Genomic DNA, 23964 nt, shown 5'->3' on the forward strand with positions numbered 1-23964 from the left:
AAAGCAACCTTTCTCTTTTTATGAGTTACTGTAGTAGCAGACTAAATGAGGTATTTACAACTTGATCTAGCAACCAGAAGAGATTTATTTTTAAACCCATAGGAGAAATGCATAAAGTGATTTAAAATTCACATTCTACAAAATAAATACCAAGTAAATACCAGACACATATCCTCTTACACACATATAAACAGACACTCAGCACACATAGCAACAACTCATGATGTTTTGAACCCAAATAAGTAGGAGATTTGCAGATTTTAAAGTTGAAGATCTAAGTGTGTGAACTGAAATAAAATCTTAAGGCTCAACCCCCCACCAGCTGACTGAATGGACCCCCACCTGGCAAAAGGAATATCCTAAAACTAAATTGCCCACCAGAGGAGGGAGGTCAGACATGCCTCATTATGTCCCCCTCCCTTCTTTTTTTTTTTTTTTTTTGAGACAGAGTCTCACTTTGTTGCCCGGGCTAGAGTGAGTGCCATGGCGTCAGCCTAGCTCACAGCAACCTCAAACTCCTGGGCTCAAGTGATCCTACTGCCTCAGCCTCCTACTGCCTCAGCCTCCCGAGTAGCTGGGACTATAGGCACGCGCCACCATGCCCGGCTAATTTTTTCTATATATATTTTTAGTTGTCCATATAATTTGTTTCTATTTTTAGTAGAGACGGGGTCTCGCTCTTGCTCAGGCTGGCCTCAAACTCCTGACCTTGAGCGATCCACCCGCCTCGGCCTCCCAGAGTGCTAGGATTACAGGCGTGAGCCACCCGCCCGGCCCCCCTCCCTTCTTGAGGACATCCTTTGTAACCCATTAACAGGCCTAAGGGTATGCAAGACAAACCAGCAGATCCTCAATTTGCACAACAAATATATGTCAGGTGGCTTATCTGTGATAAACAGCTCCTTAGTTAAAACATTTCAAGCCTTTAGACAAAACTTCATGCCTTTAACCAATTACAAGTCAAAGAATGTTTAAACCCACCTATAACCTGTAAGCTCCCCCCCTTCGAGATGGCCCTTTTCAGGCCAAACCAATGTATGCCTCCCACGTATTGATTTATGACTTTACCTGTAACCTCTGTCTCCCTGAAATGTATAAAACCAAACTGTAATCCAAGGACAGTAAGTCCACTTGCTCAAGCCTTCTTGGAAGTGGCTCCAGGTCATGGTCTTCAAATTTGGCTCAGAGAAAAGCTCTTTAAAATTATTTTACAGAGTTTGGCGTTTTTTTCCGTTAACAAGTAGAAATTAATAATTCAGACTGATTTGAGTTCATATGAAACCCAGGAAATTTTCTAAGATATGGGAAGCTTCATTATTTCAAGACAGTAATCCTCCACCTAAATGTCTCAGTAAATCATCTTTATTGTAAATTGCATAAAGATGAACTTGTTATGTTTTCTTAGTGATTTATGGCTTATCATTTCTTTGCTGTATTACTTTGTTCTGGAAATCTCCATTATCAGTAATTCAAGAGACATTATAGTGAGATTTCCTGAATTTAAATACACTATTCATCTTTAATGAGCATCTATTAAAATCTAGTATATTTAGTTTTTAACCTGCTTCATTTTGAGCCTGTTTTGTTTTGTTATTATGTATGAAAAAAAGTTACTGAAATCATTCATCATCACTAGATTTCTGCTTTCAATAAATACTTGGGTTGGAAAAGGTAACCCAGAATCTCAGAAGAAAGGTTAGCTCTCAAATAACATTTAAAAAATAGAAGTCAACTCTCTCCAGGATAACCAAAGAGATACCATATCACCGTTATTTCTTATAGCTGAGTAATACTCCATGGTATACATATACCACATTTTACTAATCCGTTCATGAATTGATGGTTATTTGAGTTGTTTCCACATCTTTGCTATTGTGAATTGTGCGGCTATAAACATTCGGGTGCAGGTGTCTTTTTTATAGAATGACTTTTGTTCTTCTGGGTAGATGCCCAATAATGGGATTGTTGGATCGAATAGTAGGTCTACTTGAATCTGCTTAAGGTATCTCCATATTGCTTTCCACAGGGGCTGTACTAGTTTACAGTCCCACCAGCAGTGTATGAGTGTTCCTCTCTCTCTGCATCCACACCAACATGTGTTGTTTTGGGACTTTTTGATAAAGGCCATTCTCACTGGAGTTAAGTGATATCTCATTGTGGTTTTGATTTGCATTTCCCTGATGATTACAAATGTTGAACATTTTTTTAATGTTTGTTAGCCATTCTTATATCTTCTTTTGAAAAATTTCTATTCATGTCCTTTGCCTACTTTTTGATAGGGTTGTTCGATTTTTTCCTACTGATTTTCCTGAGTTCTAAATAGATTCTTGTTATCAGTCCTTTACCTGATGTGTAGTATGTGAAAATTTTTTCCCATTCTGTAGGTTGTCTGTTTATTCTCGTGACTGTGTCTTTGGCTGTGCAGAAGCTTTTTAATTTAATCAGGTCCCATTTATTTAAGTGAAGTATCCCAAGAATGGAAAAATAAGCACCACATGTTCTCACCAGCAAATTGGTTTCCCTGATCATCACCTAAGTGCACATTTGGGAATAACACCAAGTGGGTATTGGACAGAGGTGGGGGCTGGGGGGAGGGAATGGGTATATACCTACATGATGAGTGCATTGCACACTGTCTGGGGAATGGACACGCTTGAAGTTCTGACTGGGGGGGCTGGGGGTGGGGGCAGGGGATGGGTGTATACCTACGTGATGAGTGTGATGTGCACTGTCTGGGGAATGGACACGCTTGAAGCTCAGACTCGGGGGGATGGGGGGGCATGGGCAATATATATAACCTGAACTTTTGTACCCCCATAATAAGCTGAAATAAAAAAAAATATTGAAGTCAATTCCATAGGTTTATCTTAAGGTATATATTTTTAACTATGATTTCTCTTTCCTTTATTAATCTTTCCTTTTAAAAAATAAGCTTCCTTTTCAAGATATCTATTTCTTACATTATTTATGAATGATCTTTGTCAAGTCAGGCTTCTAATGCAAAACCTGACATGAATTTTCAATTCAGTTATGACATAAGCAGAACAGAAAAAATAATTTACATATGATGGGCTTTAAGGCATTGTTGTATTTTTTTAAAATTCCTATGTGATGCCATTCATTTGTTATCTCTGCAAATTATGTTGACATCAGAAGTAAGTCATACTCTCAGAGAAAAATATGACTTTGTTGTTTAATATTGAGTAATAAGAAAATAATGATAGCTAAGCAATCATTCCATAGTACAGATAAAAAATAGAAGATATTATATGAAACTAAAAATTTTCACAGACTTAAGAACCCTACTATCATATGAAGGCTACCACCATTTCTATAGAAAACTTCAAAATGCTTTCAGACTTAAACATGATGAATAACCTAATTTAAAATAAAGCTCCAAGACCTTTAAGTACATACATTAACAAATGATCCATTAAAACAAAGCAGCGGCAATGGGAGTAACCTCTGTATTGTTTCTTTGTATGGTAGATGTTGGAGGTATCAGAAATTGTATTTGAAACTCCGGTAAGAATTCACCATATTGAATGAGCTTGGGAAATTTCACGCCAAAATATGACTCCTTGGTATAAAGAGTATTTTGAATTAAAGGCCCTTAGTGATCAACAGGCTTTGGAAGGGGCTTTCCCTCTATCTGGATAACCAGACCCATCAAAAAGAACAATTGAATTCCCTTCTCCTCCTTGTTTTCTCAATATATTGCAGGAAAGAAGATCAAAAATGTAACCAGACATGGCCCAAACAATTTTAAGATAATACTTGTCTCTCAGGTTAATTTAGTTTCCAAAGAGAATCATTTACAAGTCAATGTGTTTACCCCCATCCTTTCATTCTCCCAAGTATCTATTCATCCTCCCTGGAAACTATTTATTGCCCCTAAACAGAATTACCTATATTCTGCACCTCTCCCTCCCCTCTAAAATGAGGGTATATAAACTTCTGGACTCAATTGGAAAATTGGGTAATCACTCTGTGATTCTCCCTGTGCTCATGGTAAATAAACTTCTTTTTCTTATTAATCTGTCATATTGAGAGTTGATCTTTCAGGAACCTTCCTGGGTGCACGGGAAGTTTCCCCTTACCCCCACAATATCATCATCATATTAACAGCATGAGAAGAAAATATGAGTTTTGGGAACATATTCTATATGTTATATTTCTGAGAAACTCTATTTTAATTGATTTTAAGATATATTAAAGTTTTCTGGCTTCAGGGATATTTCAAAAATATAAGTCTTTAATATAACATTTCCATAGGCTCTTATGAAATTTATTTATGGATCATTCCATAAATAATGCAAAATACACATTATTGAAAAAAATATGTTTATATTGTGTTGTATAAACAGAGTCCCTAATTGCTCCCAATGAGAGACTATGTTCACATGAGGGTATTCATTACTTTTTCTTACCTGTGTTATATCCTCTAACAAAAATGCAATCATTAAACATTATTACTCGTCCTGTACTGAATGAAGCAAGCCTTCTCATAGTGTATTTTTTAAAAAAGCACTATGTAATTAACTTTGTCTTTAACCATATACATCCTCACTACCCACCACCAATGTAATCTAATAAAATAATCATCTCTATTCATCAATCCACAGGTGGGAGGAAGGCTTATCCTTGACCCATAGAAAGCATAAGCCTTCAGTAGGCTGATTTATAAGAGGGGAAAATGTATATAATTTTAATCCTGATATTTGGTTAGATGATATTTCTCCAACTAATTAAAGGAAACCATCTCTGAATGATGTATATGTATGTCTGTATATACTTTTCACAAATATATGAAATTATAAACACATATAAAAGAACAAATGAGACAGAATCAGTTGAAACTACAATGTTAATTATTCCTCTTTCATTTGCCTAAGCAGCAATTGTGAAAGTTAGGGTTTTTATGGAAAGCTATGTGGTCAAAATATCCAAAGAAAAAGCCATAAAAAGCCTTAGGCATTTTTGATAAGATAGTGGACGGTGGTGTAATGTATGCTTCCTGGACCAACTCTATGTGGCAGATAATTGAGATAGACTATTTGTTTAGCATTTCACCAATAACTCCTTCCTCCATTCTTAAAGCAGCATCAATCATAATCCCCTACATTTTTAAATAAATTAAATAGTACATAAAAATAACAATTATTTTTAGATCATTTAAGTTACCCTTAAAAAGTTAAAATAGAAAATAAACAAGCATTACTCAAATTATAACAATCCTCCTTAGGTAATACTTCTTACCTCAAGCACTCTGTGTTTTATCAGAATTCTGCAGGAAATTTTCTACTATCTCTCCAAACTTATAAATAATTGATTCAGTACTTATGAATCACTGACACTGAATCAACATGTATAGTAGAGTACTTTAATGGTATTTTTTTTGAAAAAAATATGTTTTATTAATGCTTGTGATCATTTCAAATGTATCCTTTATTTTCTTTAGTATTTTAAAAATTATATCATACCTCCTTGTCTACAAGAATTTCCATTGAGGCTTAAACTGGGTATGTTATTCCCTTAGGTATTTAACTGATGAGTTTTTTAGATATTCTAAGGTTTTCACCTTCACCTGTAAGTTATTATATTTTTAACACTCTACACCATTTTGTTAGTTCAAAGAGACAATTCAGAGTCAATCCTTTGGCATGAATAACAGGTATTAGTGACAGCTATTATTCAACATTAACAAATTAGTGTAATATAGCAGAAAAATGTGGAGAATTGATATTTAAGTGCTATATTATGTTATATATGAGAAAATTGAACAGGAAACAGTAAGGGCTATTCCCAGACTGTTATTTTTTAAGTATGTAACATGGGCTTAAAAAGAATCACTGAATTCGCCAAGGTCACAGAATCATTGACAGAACTTAAACTATATCTCAGGTCCCCTTATTCCTAATCATGTTCTTTCTACTGAATATACAGTACCAAGTAGATGTGTATGTATTAATTTAATAACAAAATTAATCTTTCCTTCAAAATCAAGAAGCAGTAACTTCAAACCGTCACTAAGAATTAATTGATGTATCTATCTAAAGGCCATTTACTTTTCCACACAAATGATTATTTCCCTTAAAAGCCATTTCTATATTTGCTTAAAGTAAAGATGTAGATTCAAGAATGAAGGGAAAGAATACAAATGAGTCATTATCATTTGATCTACAGTAATTTTTCAAAACTGTAAATGATTGCTTCAAGAACTCTCATGCATGCCTAACACTATATTCATTAAATAATTACTTGATATAAATCAGTACAGGCTGAAGTCTGATAGGGCATTCAGCATTCCACATGTACAGCAATTTCTTTACTAACTCCAAGATAAAATACTTTAAAACAAATTTCATTGATTGCAAACATATTTTTGTGCTCACCTCTACATTTTTTAGAAAAAAAATGGCATTTTGACATGGAATTACTGGCAATAAATCACCTTAAAATATTGCAATGAAATAGCTTGATCTCATATAATACAGCCATTATAAAGAGAATTATAGACTTAAAATTGTATACTTAAAATTTATAATGAAACACTCATGTGATGGAGCAAAAAAAAAAAAAAATTGGCCTGCCATGTCTATACAATAAAAACATAATATTAACAGTGGTTTATGTCTATGAAAATTTGGAGAATTTATAAAAATGCTACTATTCTTATTATTCCTTCTTGGTGAGAGTAAGTTAGTTTGCCTCATCTTTAATATATCCAATCCTCAAATTGGTGAAGAAAGTTTATTTCCGCTTATGCCTATGGAGTAGGAGGGTAAACTTGATTTATAAATTAGCAATAACACATTATCAATCTACCCCTTTTAACATATCAATCCACCCATTTGTAAAGAAAACTAAATAGTCTGTAAATTTAAACATGAACATCTTGTTTTTGACTATTTGATTATTATAGCTGCTGCTGTTGTTAAGATCCTAAACTATTCATCTCTGGAGAAAGTTCTGATGGCTAATTTGAGAATATTAAAATAATTTGAAATAAATAAAATGATAAATTTTAACCTATATAAAGTTTTATTTGAAATAATCCACAATGTTGAATAGAACTTGGCTATCTTTTATTATTACCATGGAATAGAAAACACCATATACCATAAGAGATGAAAGCACATCTGCCTACAATTTCCCTAAGTATCTATATTCAGAAAACATCATGCATACTAAAAACACAGACATCCTTTCATTTTATGTCCATTAGACTGGAGGCACAGAGCTTCCTAAAACATACAGGGAGGGAGAGACCGCAAAGAAAATGAATGATGATAATAAAACAAGATGCAAGAAGAAATAATCAGTCAATAATTCTTCACTCTTTGGAATTAAACTAGGATATATTAGTAAGCAATGAGATAAAGAAAGAAATAAAACTCACACATAATCAGCAGTTACCCAATTAAAGTTCCTATCATAGAATACATCCACATTGAATTGCTAAGCAAATATGCTTTCCAAAACCATTAGGACTTTAACAACAGGACATTTCTTTTTTATGACTCAATAGGCATACACGAAAAACAGATTCTTCTGGATACATGCAAAAGTAGTCAAGTCAAACAGTCCAGCACCCTGCATTCAATAGGAAACTTATCTATCTCTTTTCATCTATTAATACTGTCTGTGACTTTCTTGGCTTCCTTTGTTCACCTTCCCCATCCTGATAATTGTTTGCAAAAATCAGAACATCAACACTAGCAATGATCCAAAAGGATTTTTAATCAGCTTGTGTGTAATGGGAATCATAATGACTTCATATGTGTAGAAGATATTGCAGACTTGATTAGTTGATAGTGCAGCTAGTACTGTACTTTGCTAATGCTCTATCTATCCTATTGTTTTCCTGACTAGATTCCTAGAAATGAAGAATTTGTACATAGTTGTACACCTAGAATAAAAGTGGCATTTACCTTAACCTAGATAACATGTGGGGTGTAAAATTTAAATGCATTGTTTTTCAAATAAAAGTTGTAAAAAAAAATAAGATGTGCATTTAGGCATGCTTGTGCACATATATGTGTGGGGTTAGAGAGACAGAAAGGAGAGAAAGCCTCTTTAGTGAAGAATCAAATGAGTATACACTGACACTTTGAAACTCTCTATAATACTTTTCTACACTTTGGTATGAGACTTATCTCAAAGTGTCTATAATACAAACTCCAAATGGTAAAATATGATATATCTTAAAATACAAAATAATATCTTGAGAATTTAGGACAGATCATCATAAACTACTTTAATGCCTTAATTCATCATAGCCAATTGTTGCTCTGCTCTCCCTCATCTTTACTTTAGTCAACTGCTGAACACATTTGTTAGAACTTTGCTACCCAAAGTGTGGCCCTCAGACCAGAAGCATCAACATCTTATGGGGGCTTGTTAGAAATGCAGAATTTCTGATTCCCACAACAGACTTCTGATTTTGCATTTAAACAAGATCTCCAGGTGGTTTCTATGCATGTGAAACTAAAAAGTACTATGTGAGAATATACATTAACCCAAGAAAAAATATTTTTAAGTGCTATAAGTATATGTATATATTCAGACATGTACATGTACATACATTCATTTAACACAGCAATACTATGAGGCAGCTGCTATTGTTATGGCCATTTTAAGGATTAAGTAAACTGAGGGACAGGGAGCCTAAATGTCTTGCCAAATGTCATACCTCTACAAAGAACAGAGCTGAGATTCTAATCCAGACAAGCTGGCTCCAATCCATTAGAATGCTTCTCTTCTATCCAATTATTTATATAGTTTACAACAACAACTAGACTCCCTTTTGTAGATATGAGATTAAGACAAAAATAGGGAGAATGAAATATATCTGCACCTCCTATATCTTAATGTATTTTTAAAATTTTATGAGTGTTAAATTTTCTAATTTCAGAAAAAAAAATCTTTCTGGGAGTAGACAGAGAAATTCAAGGTCTTTTAACAACAACATCACTTAAGGTCTTAGCTTAAATTTGCTACATCTTTTTTTTCCTTCTGCAAAAATAGTACTGATAAAGCAGCTCTGAAAATTCAGTTTAAAGTGAGTGATAATTTCACCTATGCAGTGGTCTTTCATTCTCTGTCCTGAACGCAGTCTGCTTTCACCTTATATTGAGTGATAATGTATAGACAGATTCACTTCTAACTATTGGGAATTATGGGATCTTTCTAGATGAAAGGTTTTTTTATTTAGCCACAGTTCATATCGTTTGAACATTGAGGGGATATTTCAAAAAGTTACATTGGTATTGAATTGGGCTTAGTGTGTTTAAGATCTTTCCCCATGATATTTGGATTTCAGATATTATATTTTAGAATTTAAGCTTTTCTGCAAAAATGTAATGGCTAGTTCTTTCAGAAGAGAAGACTTAATAGTTCAATACGATGGTACTTCTAATTGGAATTTCAATATTTGGATTTAATTCTGGTTGAATCCTGAAACTCCAATTTTCTACTTGAATAAAAACAGATATTTTGGTGGCATTTTCCAATATATCTTATTCTCCTGTCCAATTCAATTCAAAATCAACACTGAGAAGGAGGAAAAACATTAGAAAACACAAGTACTGTAGTGTTTGCAATAGTTTTAAATTAGTAAAAGTAGTTTTTATAGAAACCTATCTGTGGAAAAAAACAAACACAAACAGCTGAATAAAAAGTATTATGATTGATGCAACAACTGAGAAGGCCACCAAAAAGTCCCATAACAATAAATGTTGGCATGGATGCAGAGAGACAGGAACACTCATACACTGCTGGTGGGAGTGCAAACTAGTGCAACCTCTGTGGGAAGCAATATGGAGATACCTTAAACAAATTCAAGTAGACCTACCATTCGATCCAGCAATCCCATTATTGGGCATCTACCCAAAAGAATGAAAGTCATTCTATATTTCAAAAATATCTTTAATGAGTACTATCTCCTTATAGCTACAGTCTGAATTAGGCAAAGAATCCCTGAATTCCTTCTTAGTATTTAACTTAGTCTTAAAAAATAAGATTAATTTGCTACATTCTTTAAAAGGACTTAGACAACATTTATTAATGTTTGCCTTTGTAAAATTGACTCCACCCTCAAATGAAAGCAAAGACGTACTTATGCATTACGAGGACACACATTTTCCAAAGAGCTAGTTAGTATACAGTTAATTAGAACTATCAATTAGGAAATAATTATAGTTTATTTTTATATTAAGTTACACGCATAAATCTCAGGGAATTGTAGTCTAATCCCAACCTTGGAAAGCTACATCATTAAAATAAAAATTATAGTGAGTCAGTGAGCCTTGCAATGCACTACTGATAAGCAAAGAGGAGTAGAATCTTCTAAAAGTCAATTAAAACTCACTGTTTTTCACATACTTAGATACTTTTGTCCTATAAAAGTAAAAGTATTGTCAAGATCAAGTATTTATCTCAAAATATTTTTATTTCAGCATGAGTTTCTTAATCCAGAGTATCAACTTCCATGATTTCATTGATTAGTGTAAATAAAAGCTAACAGATTTTTATATGTAAGACAAACTTCTTAATATAATTTGTTGGTTTAAGCGGAATGTAAATCTTTTTTAGCTCCTATAGCTATCGTGTTTTCATTCCCAGTACTAATCATTGCCCATAAAAGACTATTATAATAATGTTTACTCCAAACATTTTGAATATATGGCACACAATTAACTCAATCGAGTTAAGTCTATCAAAATCAATTTCCTGTTAACTGTAACTTTGTTATTCATTAGAAAGTGGAAATAGCATAGAATGACAGGAATTTCAGAATAGAGGAAGATCTGAGTTTACAGCAAAATGGATGAAGGATTTATTTATGTGTTCTGTGTTTCTCCTCCTTGAGATTCTTTTTTATGTACTTTTCACTATATTCAAAGGAAATTTTCTTTGTAAAATCCATTTTTAAATTCCACGTTGCTCAGTAAATAGTACGTACACACACACACACACATACACACACGTACTGACAATTTAACTACCTTAAATCACAATAGTGAGCAGTAATATGCTTTCCTGGTATAGTCATCATTATCATTTAGCATGTTTACAGTTTTTCTTGTAAAACTTTAACTAGTCAGCACTACTAGTAGTTTTAGAAATCAGTAGTCCATATTGCTCTAAATGCCCTTTCAGTTGCAAAAGATGCTAAATGGTAACCTTTTTAAAAATACACAGACTGATCACATATATGAAAAGTTTTCCGTATAGATATATTATAACATTCCCCTTGGGCAATTATAACTATTTTAATTTTATACTAGTTTACTCTCAATGTATTGCTTCATTTCAGTTGCAAAAGGTAACTGCCTACCAACATTAGTGACTCTTCTATTTTGTTAATAGAACATGATAAATGTCAAATCTTGGTTTAGGACATTAAGCTATTGTTTAAAAGGGCCAAATCTCAGTTATCTCATTTGAATAATGAAGGAGTTGGACTAGATGGCATTCAAGGTCCCTTAGAGCTCTAAAATTCAAAGACTATATAAAAGGCAACACCTGTATATATATATATATGTCTTTTTTTTTATTTCATCTTATTGTTATGGGGGATACAGAATTGCAGGTTACATACGTTGCCCATGTACCGCCTTTCCCCCCAAGTCAGAGCTCCAGGCATGTCTGTTCCCCAGGTAGTGCGCGTTGCACCCATCATGTAGGTATATGTCCCTCCCCCCCACCCCCCTTCCCGAGTCAGCACCTTCAAGTGTTACCATTCCCCAAACGGTGTGCAATGCACTCATTGTGTAGGCATACCCCCATCCCCTCCCCCACCCCCCACCTCAGTCTGATATCCGATTGGTGTCGTTCCTAGATGTGTATTTAGGTGATGTTCAGGGCAACCAATTTTCTGGTGAGTACATGTGATGCTTGTTTTTCCATTCTTGGGATACTTCACTTAATAGAATGGGTTCCAGCTCTCTCCAGGAGAACCATAGAGATGTCGTATCTTCATCATTCCTTATAGCTGAGTAATATTCCATGGTATACATATACCACAGCTTACTAATCCAATCATGTATTGATGGGCATTTGGGTTGTTTCCACATCTTTGCGATTGTGAATTGTGCTGCTATAAACATTCGGGTACATGTGTCTTTGTTACAGAATGACCTTTTTTCCTTTGGGTATATGCCCAGTAATGGGATTGCTGGGTCAAATGGCAGGTCTACTTGAATCTGTTTAAGATACCTCCATAATGCTTTCCACAGGGGTTGCACTAGTTTGCAGTCCCACCAGCAGTGTATGAGTGTTCCTGTCTCTCCACACCCACGCCAACATGGGTCGTTTGGTTTTTTTTGATAAAGGCCATTCTCATTGGGGTTAAGTGATATCTCATTGTGGTTTTGATTTGCATTTCTCTGATGATTAGGGATGTTGAGCATTTTTTCATATGTTTGTTAGCCATTCTTTTTTTTTTTTTTTTTTTTTTTTTTTTGAGACAGAGTCTCACTCTGTTGCCCAGGCTAGAGTGAGTGCCGTGGCGTCAGCCTAGCTCACAGCAACCTCAAACTCCTGAGCTCAAGCGATCCTCCTGTCTCACCCTCCCGAGTAGCTGGGACTACAGGCATGCACCACCATGCCCGGCTAATTTTTTCTATATATATTTTTAGCTGTCCATATAATTTCTTTCTATTTTTAATAGAGATGGGGTCTCGCTCTTGCTCAGGCTGGTCTCGATCTCCTGAGCTCAAACGATCCGCCCACCTCGGCCTCCCAGAGTGCTAGGATTACAGGCGTGAGCCACCGCGCCCGGCCTGTTAGTCATTCTTATATCTTCTTTCGAGAAGTTTCTATTCATGTCATTTGCCCACTTTTTGATAGGGTTGACAGGGCTGCCCACTGTCTCCATTACTTTTCAACATAGTATTGGAAGTCCTTGCAAGAGCTATCAGGCAAGAGAGCGGAATCAAGGGAGTCCAAATAGGGAGGGAAGAGATCAAACTCTCACTTTTTGCTGATGATATGATGTTATATCTGGAAAACCCCCAGGATTCAACCATGAGACTCCTGGAATTGATTAACGAATATAGCAAAGTCTCAGGCTACAAAATTAATATACACAAATCAGAGGCATTTATATATGCCAATAACAGTCAATCGGAAAACCAAATTAAAGACTCAATACCCTTCAAAATAGCAACAAAGAAAATAAAATATCTAGGTATATACCTAACTAAAGAGGTAAAGGACCTCTATAAGGAAAACTATGAAACACTGAGAAAAGAAATAGCAGAACTTGCAAATAGATGGAAAAATATACCATGCTCGTGGATTGGAAGAATCAACATTGTTAAAATGTCTATACTACCCAAAGTGATCTACAGATTCAATGCAATCCCTATTAAATTACCAATATCATTCTTTACAGACGTAGAGAAAATAATTATACACTTTGTATGGAATCAAAGAAGACCCCGTATAGCAAAAGCAATTTTAAGCAACAAAAACAAAATGGGAGGTATTAATTTGCCAGACCTCAAACTATACTACAAGGCCGTGGTTCTTAAAACAGCCTGGTATTGGCACAAGTTCAGGGACACAGACCAGTGGAACACAACAGAAAATCCAAATATAGAACCATCCTCATATAGTCACCTAATTTTTGACAAAGCGGGAAAGAATATACTCTGGGGACAAGAATCCCTATTCAATAAATGGTGCTGGGAGAATTGGTTAGCCACTTGTAGAAGACTGAAACAGGACCCACAGCTTTCACCTCTCACAAAAATCAAATCACGGTGGATAACAGACTTAAACCTTAGGCGTGATACAATCAGAATTCTAGAAGAAAATGTAGGAAAGACTCTTACAGACATTGGCCTAGGCAAAGAATTTATGAAGAAGACCCCTAAGGCCATCACAGCAGCAGCAAAAATAAATGAATGGGACATGATTAAATTAAAAATCTTCTGCACAGCCAAAGAAACAGTCACGAGAATAAACAGACCAACTACAGAATGGGAAAAAATTTTTGCATACTACACATTAGATAAAGGACTGATAACAAGAATCTATTTAGAACTCAGGAAAATCAGCAAGAAAAAATCAAGCAACCCTATCAAAACTGGGGTCTTAATAGTTACAAAATTATGGCCCTAGAAGGGGAATTAGAGATTAGTATAATCCCTTCATTTTTACAGCTAAGGAAAAGGAGACACAATAAGGTTAAGAGGCCTATCCAAGGTCACAGAGCTAGTTAATTGCAATGTATGGATTAGAATCTGTAATATGTAAGGTGATGGCCTAAAAGAGATTATCAGCAGTGGTCTGTGGTGAAAAGAATTCATGAATAGTGATTATAAAATGAAGAATTACAATAAAAATTGCTATTCAATGACCAAATCTTTTTCCAATATAATTAAATAGGTACCCCAAAATAATATTTAAAATTGTCAGCTTTCTCATAGTTTTTGAGGACTATACAAATTATAAAAGAAGAATTTTCTAAGAAAAAAACAAACATTTAATGGCTAATTCATTTACACTATTTAGAAGAACTTTTTTTCTAGACAAACTACAGATTTTTCAAATATAAGACTGATAAAAATAAAGTGCCATATGAAGACTGTGTACCTAGTGGAACTGGGACAATTTCTAAGATTATTGATTATAACAGAGAAAAAAAAATGGCCCAGCAAACACTGTCACTTCTATTCTCTATTGGGAATCTTCAACATTCAATAAAGATGTAAATTAACAAATTGCAGAAATCAAAGACAGATTGTCCATAGTTATTCATTATTTAATTAGTTCCTTGATATATTCGCTAGTTGTTGAATGTTCTGTCGTTGCAAGGAATTATAAGAGTTGCAAGTTATTGTACAATTTTAAAAGTATTATGGGGATTAAAGATATATTGCTACAATACTCTTCATCCATTAAAATTTATAAATTATTTTAAAATAAGAAATTGACATGTGGCTAACACTACTAAGTATTCCAAGCCACCCAAAAGTTATGTCTTACATGACTGATTATACTGACATTCAAAGAGCCACCAAAAAGAACAAATGACAAATAAATTTTTCTTATAGGCAAAGAAAAGTGAGAAGTGAGAGTAAGATAAAAGAAGCAGAAAGACAGAAGAAGATCATAAAATGAATAGCTTCATGGTACATAACTAATAGAAACATAAATGTCAAATGAACTTTATTATATGGTGTAGGTAGCTTAATAAAAATTTAGAAGCAACTTATTGTGAAGAGAAAACCACCTATTCTCAAGCTTACTGACATTCCAGACCTTATGGTATTGGCTTTCAATTGGCAGCTTGTGCCAAGCTCCTAGTGCTTGTCATTTTCAAACAGAAAAGACAAGATAGATTTCTTTACCTAAGTGGTCTGCTTTTGAGTGATAAACCTCTATCTAATCCATACTAGATTTAAGATACTAAAGACATACTCATCTTAGAGACTGTCACCCAAATGGAATCCTGTAAATATTTTCAAGTTTTTAACTCTAAACATATACTTCTCATTTTGATTCATAACCTCTGTGACTTCTTAAAGATTGTCTCTAATATAAATTCTTCATTGCTTTCACAAAGCCCAGATACTCCAAATTATTTCATTTTAAATTGGTCTACATTGTGATCGCATTTCCTATATAGGGAAGTTGGATATGTTAGGATGGTACTGTAAGATTTGTTTCACCCATTTTCTTATTATTATCTATTTTTAAACTTTTATAAGCTTGAATAAAGAAAGATTGACTTTTAAAAAGCATGTCAGTTTAAGTAGTAAAATTAATACACATCACAGAGCATCTGCCACTAGATCACTGTTCACATCTGTCTAAGAACATTTATTATGCAGGCTACTATCACTATAAAATTTGCCTTATTCTCTCTCAAGCAATGGCAGACCCTGAACTCTTGAGTAGAACCATTTTTTATAATCTATTTATATATAGATATTTTTCTAACACTTATTTACATAATACATCAGGGACCAAAATTGGTAACCATAGACAGTATTAATGACTGCACTGAATTTCCTTTGGAAAAAATAAAAATGACTTGGATATTGTTACCTTAAATATATTACTATATGTAAAGGAAGTGGCTTTTTTAATTTATAGAAATATAAAACTATATATTGTTTTCTGTTGGAAAGACAATGAAATATTACTTACATTTGTCCTATACCTCCAGAATCCAGGAGTATTGATTCCAGTCCCTTTCTCCAAATAGACCATAACTGATATCATTGATAATGATATCACTCCTTGCAAATATTGATTAATTGATTTCTTTCAAAGTTGATGATTTCAGGTTTGCTGAGCTGATTTAAATTATTTTACTTTCTCCCCAGTGGACTGACACTATTATGCAGGCTAAGAATGAACAGTTTTAAGAAACAATCTTTCACATATATAGCCAGCAGAGACAATATTCTTAAGTGGAATATAATTCCTATCTGTTTCATATAACAATATTTTAAAAAAGATGGCATTCAATTTTCATTTTATTGTAATACAGGAACTGATGTGACTTCCCTCAAGAATGCATTTTAAAAGAACATTAGGGGACCTATGAAGTCAAATTTTCCTGGGTATATAGCAGCAAACAAAAACAATTAACAGTTATATGGGTAACATTAGCTAAGCCATGGATTCAGATGATTTTCCATGACATGAGAATTCTCCTCTGGAAGAGTAAATGCTACTGTCCCCTTAAATATATAAACCATCATTACTCATTTTTATAACTAATTATATCATATTTTCTTCTTGAATTTTTAGATGAATAATTAGCACAATCTCTGTAGACCACTTCTTTACCTATAGTACTGATGTATCAAAATTTGCCAGGACAAATATTTGGGTGGTTTTATTTTACTTTTAGATAACTGACTTCTAATGTTCTTAATTATGAAGTGCCAGGCTATAATGATCCATTATTAGCTGATTCTTTTAAAGTTTCATAGATTTTTTTTTGTTTTTAATGTTATCAGTTGTTTACCTTTAGAATTATACTTTCAACTAAAGAAATGTTCAAATAATAATTACCCTAGTATTATTCATGTCAACATTCTTAGCAGATCAAGACAAAATGTGGCATTTCTCTGAGTAGCACTCTAGTCAATGAAATTGGTCTCCCACTTTTTTACCAATTAATTAGACTACTGATAGAGGATCAATTAAAGTATATTGCAATACAAAGATAAATTACTTTTTTGTGTGTGAATTAATTAGTACTGCATTGGGGTCCTAAGAAAACCTGATCTAGTGAAAGAAAAATGAATGTCAAACAGATGTGCTAACCAGAGATTTTTAAGTCAATGAAAAAATGTATTCCTATTTATTTTAAATATAGAATTTCTTTAGCCCTACATGCTCTTGGAACTCTATATTTTTTTTCTAACACAGAAATGAGTGTGGTATACAAAAAATAAAAGAAAAGCATTAACAAGTTTTTGAAGGTTGATGAAATTTTACACATAAGTATTTTGTTACTTTAAGCTCAAATGTTAGACACGAGACCAGTTATAACATTTTCAGATAGAGTGACTTCATGTGTGAAATGACCATATTCAATGAAGAGGTTTTAAAAACTGCAGATAACATAACTTTTCAGTTGAAGAAAATTAAAATACTGATTAAACTAAATCCTTTCTCCTTCATTTTAGGAGGATTTTCTCTACATTTAAACTGATTTATGGCTGGTACGCTGAAGACTGACTTGAGTCTCTTTAGAAACTTCCTATTTCATCATTTCTCTTCCAAAGAAACATGGCTAGTATCTACAATCAGTCAAATCTTAATATACCAGCAGATCAGTAGAAATTTTAAAAACAGTTACCCTTTTCTCTCCAACTTACCTATAATGAAAGAATAGCAATATATTTAAGGAAAAAAGCACACAAATACTGGTTTCATATGGATGGACTATTCAAAAATCTCTTAAGTTTAATGTGGTAGACATTTGCTAATATTTCTGTGTGTCTCAGAACTCAGTCTGAATTATAATAACAGAACAAAGATTTACAAAAGAAATTGGAAAGTGTTTTTAAATCTTCTCTTCATAAATTGTATTTTACCTATGACTATGTGCAAATAAGTAGATATGAATATAGGGCCACACTAAACATACGTAGTTTAGTGTGTTTAGTCCAAGAGGAACTCACTGTCCCCAAATTTCTCAACACTACATCTGGATGTGTAAAATTCCCAAAAGGACAGTCATACCGTGTTCTTTACCAGGGCCACACACTGTGTGTCTCCATGAATATGTCTCTAGAAGATTCTTTGAAAATGCAGACATTACATGTTATAGTATCCACAGTAACCCAACAGCAACCAATAATGCTATTTTTGAGTTGGGTTTCTGTTTGGTTTGGTTTTTACCAAATTGACTAGCTTCAAAGAACAGCGTCCACTGGAAATGGTATTCATAATTTGATGGGGCTATGGTAGGAGGAAAGGTCTGGAATATAGACTGTCATCCAAAGAAGACAGAACTTCATAGAATGGCATTAAGTGACCCCTATATCAAAGGCTAAAGTAAATACATTGGAATTGTGAAATTTAAAAATTCACAAAGCATGAGACAGGATATTTTATTAAACTTGTCTCCTGAAAGAGTAATAATTGGATTGAGTTTGCTTGTTTCTTCTTTATCTTAAAAAGGAAAGTTAATATTCCTGGCAAAAGACTTAAGAGAATAGATTGTATAATTTCTTCACTTAATCAGCAGATTTTTATCAACCAAGGAGCTATATTTTTAAAGTAGTATTAATAAATCCCTCTAGCAAATTTTATGGAAAAATCTTATTCATAAAAGTTGCATTCCTATCTGTTTTTGTGAACTTACAAGGGATTTTCAGAATGATGTGCTATTTTAGGCAATTCATTAGCCAGAAAGAAAGCAGATTGAGGATATAATACATTTCAAAATATGAAATGAGAACTGTATAAATTAATTCTATTGCTTAAGGACACCATTTACTTCCTCTAACACTTTGCATTCCTATTTGTGGTGCTATTGACTAACACTGCACAGTTTATTGGCATCCGCTCCATATCGCAAAGCCCACTGTTGTGTAGCATTACAGAGCTATGGACTTTCATTTTAAAGAATCAAAGTACTTTATCATCAGTATTAGCCTAAAGAGATTACTTTGCTATGGCAAATTCTGCATCAGCTATTTTTTTCTTTGTAATTAAAACAAAACACACATACAATGTTAAAATCTCACTAGTATGCCATATTAAGATAATAGAACTTCATTTTAAGTGAGTTATTGTGCTTCTTTCACTTGTAGTAAGTTATCTTATTGTCCAAAAATGGAACACCTAACCAAAAAATTATCATGGGACATGATTTAGGGGGAGGTTTCAGGTTTAGCAGGAAAACAGGGTGTTAACATTACTCACAGTAAAAATAACCTTTAGACATTGACTCAACAATATTGTTAGACTTGTGCAGAAATAGACATTCATTTTTAATTATCTCTACCTTATGAATAAGTTTGTTAAAGTAACAAGTAGCAAAATGTATTATTTGCCTTACTATTATTATTTAAATAAAGCCAATTTAGCAACAAACTTTGTTAATGCAGAATTTGTGATTGCTTCATCCTGTAATTATGAACAAAATATTTAATGGTCAAAATAATGGTGTCAATATGATTGAAGGAGAGGAAATTTTAGTTCCTAGTAAAAATAAGTCTTTTATAAAAAGTCCTTAGGCATATCAGCTAAAACATTGTTGCTATCACTTATATCCTTAGCTATAAATAAAATCAGTTCCTATAAAGAATTCTGCATTTAAATATTTTTAAAACAACTATTTATTGCTAGGTATAATTGGGATCAATAAAGTTATATTTAATTTTAATTTTTTATAATTTCTAGTGCATACCAATTCTTTTCCTATTACTACCAATAATACGCTATCTTAGTCTCATTCAGTTGAAAGTTTATGTTAGTGTTAGATCCTCACTGTGGATGCTTACTCTAAGCTTACTCTTTAATTGTTGCTATGCAATCCTCTGGAATGGGCTTAGTAACATGTTTCATGTGCAAAGGAATCAACTCTTCTAGTTTATAAAAATGGTACTTCTTCCATTCCTATATTCTTATCCATTAATAGGACATGATAGGCCCACAATTAAAATAATAATTTATGAAATGAAAAGATCAAGGATACCTTTGCTTAATGAATATTTATTACTTATGATCATATTACTACTAGAGATTGGCTCTGAGTTCATTATAGCAATGAATATAATCACAAGTATATATTTCTACCAGAAGTCATTGTGCTGTGCTGTCAAAGTAAATGAAGGATAGATTAGTGTTATAGGTTATAGGAAAATTTGTCATCCTCAGAACAAATGTTGACCATTCATTCTAAGTAAAAAATTAAAAATGGTGATAGCAGATTGGGAATTGCTAAACTTGGTGACTCAAAAGTCTCTAATATTTTTTATATTGAAAACATCTTTAATATTCAGCATCTACATTTGTGGAGAGAAAAAGGTTGATGTTATGTTATTTGTTATGTTTGTTTAGCTTTAGATTATATCTTGATGTTTAACCAATCCATTTTCCTCTTTTTTTGAAATTTCAAAAATCGAGGATTAAAACACAATGTGAGGAAGTCATTTTGTTCTAAAGCCTAGTGCTTTATTTAGATTATGTATCCATGCAATCCATAATGTTCAAAATAGCCTTTCAAAATTTCTAGTTTATATTACTTTATGTTTATACTGGTTATTTGGCCCATTTTTTTTTCATTTTTTATATCTACTAGTCTTTTCTCTCACATATATGGTATTCTCTTTGTACCTACACACTTTTATCTATATAACACACATTTGAAGAAAATTATAGCTTGTTGGAATTTCAAGAATCTTCCAAGATATGTATACCTTATCAAATTTTGTATTTCTCAAAATTAATAAGAAGCAAGGGTGGTCACTACATGTTCAAAATAATAAATATCATGAATTTTTATTTAATATCAACTTCTTGATCCATTTAAAGAGTTCAACATCTTTGGAATTTGCAAAACAGCTTTTGTGCCTTCTTTCTGGAGACCAAATCTGAATACTTTTCTATCCAGTAATATGGCATAACTATATGTTTTTTTACATACTGAAAACCTCAAACCAACTCCCCTGCATTGAAGTCAGGATCTCTTATTTCCCCAGAAGGAAAATAATTGTCAATGGCTCTTATCTCTATTAAAAATAAAAATAAAATTTAGAAAATAAATTACATAAATTAGAAAAAAATTATATCTGCACAAATAAATTAATAAAATAAAATAAACAGCTGGTTTTATATATATATATATAAATATATATGTATACTATAAATGGAAATCCTATCTATGCCTAAACAAAATAACTATAGTAAATTTCATTCAGAGTAGTTATGATCACACATTTCAAACATTATCAACTGCTGCTTAGATGCCATCCACTTAATTCTGTATTGTCCACCTAATTCTGTATGTTTACCTTTTACAAATGTGTTACTACTCATAGTAACACAATGAATGGGCCCATGTTATTATGGCTATGATAGCTTGACTTGCAAAGTAAATCTATTTATATTAAGGAAGTAGGGAGATATCACTCACTAGATTCAGGATCAGAGTTGCCATCCCCTTCAGTGCGATTGTTGGGTGCAGAATGATCAAAGTACTCCTCCTGAGGATATCCAAGGGGCAGAACATAGGATGTGCTGGGAAGGCTGCCTGCATCATGGTCTCCCAGTCCACCATCACTGCTGCTTTCCTGAGAGCCTTCTGGTAGGTGAAATGTGACACGCCGCTGGGACTGAAAGGAAGAAAGAAAATTATAGGGTTTCAGCTATGACTTGAATAATTGCTTAATACATACAATTTAGAAAATATATTGTTGTAGCTATCTGGTGTAGCCACATTAACATTATCTTGAGTTGTGAACAATTTCAGGCTTTTGTGAACAGGCAGCTCTGTGTTGAAACCTACTTCACCTGGTGGCAGAGTTGTTTCCATTATATGTCTAAACAAGGTATATCCAGATACAGAATGAAAGTGAACTTGCTCTAAAGCAAGAGGCTGTAGTCTTTATAGCATATTTGAGTACATTGGAAATTCTGATCATCATTTAAACATGGATTTATTTAGCTATTATTTGATGATAACTTATTTTTGAATAATAAGCATGGATAAATATAACCATTTTATATGTAAGATTCTTATGGGCTGAAACAATAAATAATAACACAAATTTATTCAATCATGTAGGCATAAAAAATTAAAAGTATAAATCATGTTTTAGAAGAATCTTAGGGGCAAGATTTTGAATTGGAATTCATTCAAATTGATTCTCTCTAATAAAATAAAAATACCTACATGGTATGGATAAAAGTTGATGGTAATTATAAAAATGAAGTATAGGTATCATGGTAAATGGTAATTATAGCAGAATATAAATGTATATATACTAGTCAAAATATAAAAATGAAGCATTTGGTTTCCAAAACAAGTTTTGTGATATCCAGTAGGGTCAATATCTTCACAAGATGTAGCAGCATTTTTGTTTGCAGCATTGCTATACTATACGTAACAGCTACTCTCCAAAGATATTTTCCTCAATAAATATCACCTGTTGGTATTCAGACTCTTATGTAGTCCAGAACCGCAGTGAATCTGGGTAGGCTCTGTGTAATCAAACCTTGAAGCTACAGTTTTGAACCCTTGGAATACCGTGGGGAAAATCAGCTGCATTGAAAGAAGTCTGACTACTGGGAGCTGTCATACTGTGAGGAAGCAGAAGCTAGTCATGTGGAAAGATTGCATAAAAAGAGACTTCAATGCCCAGAGTGGCCTAGCTGTTCCAGCTACTCCAGTTCAGGTGCCAGATATGTATGTGAAGAATCCAATCTGGACATTCCAGGTGATGGCCTCATAGGTGCCATCCCAGCCATCTCCAGACATTTGATCTCCCCACCCATTTGAGGCACCAGTCATTGTGGAGAAGAGATAACTATCTCTACTGTGAACTACCCCAATTCCTGACCTAAAAATAGAGAAGGACAATTGGTTTTTATATATTTGGGATGATTTTCTATGTAACAATACATCAGCCAAAACACTAAACTACTGACAGCTTGAAAGGTGCAAATTAGAGATCATTTATTTAAGAGATTTATATACATTAAAGGTCAGAAGAATTTAGGTACTAGGCCCTTGCACAGCAAAATTCATATGCTTTCACAAATTCAGGTTTGACAGCCATTTCTTCAGATGGAGATAGGAAAAGATTTGAATATCATACTTCAATCTTATAAGAAGTAATATGGAAATATGATGGATGTATATAATATTTAAGTAGCACACTTGAATTCTCTTTAATTTTATAGCCATTATCTATATAATAAAGTCTCAATAAAATATGAAGAAATAACTAATATATATAAAATATAATATATCCTATGGAATATACTTATGATCATAGAATTACTCATTTTAATGAGGAGTCTCCTAATTTTCTAAATGTAACAGCCAGACAGGATCCCTTTGGGCCTGTTAGAAGGAGTAGCTGGTGGTGTTGGTTAAGGTAATTCTTAGAAGAATTAGACTAAGATGAATAAAAGAAAAGCTTGCTGGAAGGGAGTAATATTGAGGAGTTCAGAAGGCAGGGTTTTTTGTTTTTGTTTTTGTTTTTGTTTTTTGATGTGTATGTTGGGTTGCAAGAAACCTAGGGAGAGTGAGACTGACTATATTATATGATTAAACTACAATGTACCTTCTAGGATATAAAGCACGCATTGATCAGGAGAATAATATAACTGAGATCAATCTCTTTTTCTGTGCTTTTGCTTGCTCAATTTCTCTCTTTCTGTTAGTCTTTGTATCTAGAACCCACGATGAAATGAGTAAAACAACATCTATTATACAGACATAATCTGAATGTCATACTGATTTTTGCA

General features: G+C 33.2%; 1 protein-coding gene across 2 annotated transcripts in view; it reads right to left on the reverse strand.

The window, feature by feature from the left end:
- The window catches only part of PCDH11X (protocadherin 11 X-linked), a 765380-nt gene that overhangs the window by 235589 nt on the left and 505827 nt on the right, over positions 1-23964 (reverse strand). For both annotated transcript variants that reach the window (XM_069463668.1, XM_069463667.1), the window contains one exon: positions 21626-21824. In XM_069463668.1, the coding sequence (XP_069319769.1) occupies positions 21626-21824 (199 nt within the window). The remainder of the gene's footprint in view (positions 1-21625; positions 21825-23964) is intronic.

The sequence above is a fragment of the Eulemur rufifrons genome, chromosome 30 (genome assembly GCF_041146395.1).
Source record: "Eulemur rufifrons isolate Redbay chromosome 30, OSU_ERuf_1, whole genome shotgun sequence".
Taxonomy (NCBI): Eukaryota; Metazoa; Chordata; class Mammalia; order Primates; family Lemuridae; genus Eulemur; species Eulemur rufifrons.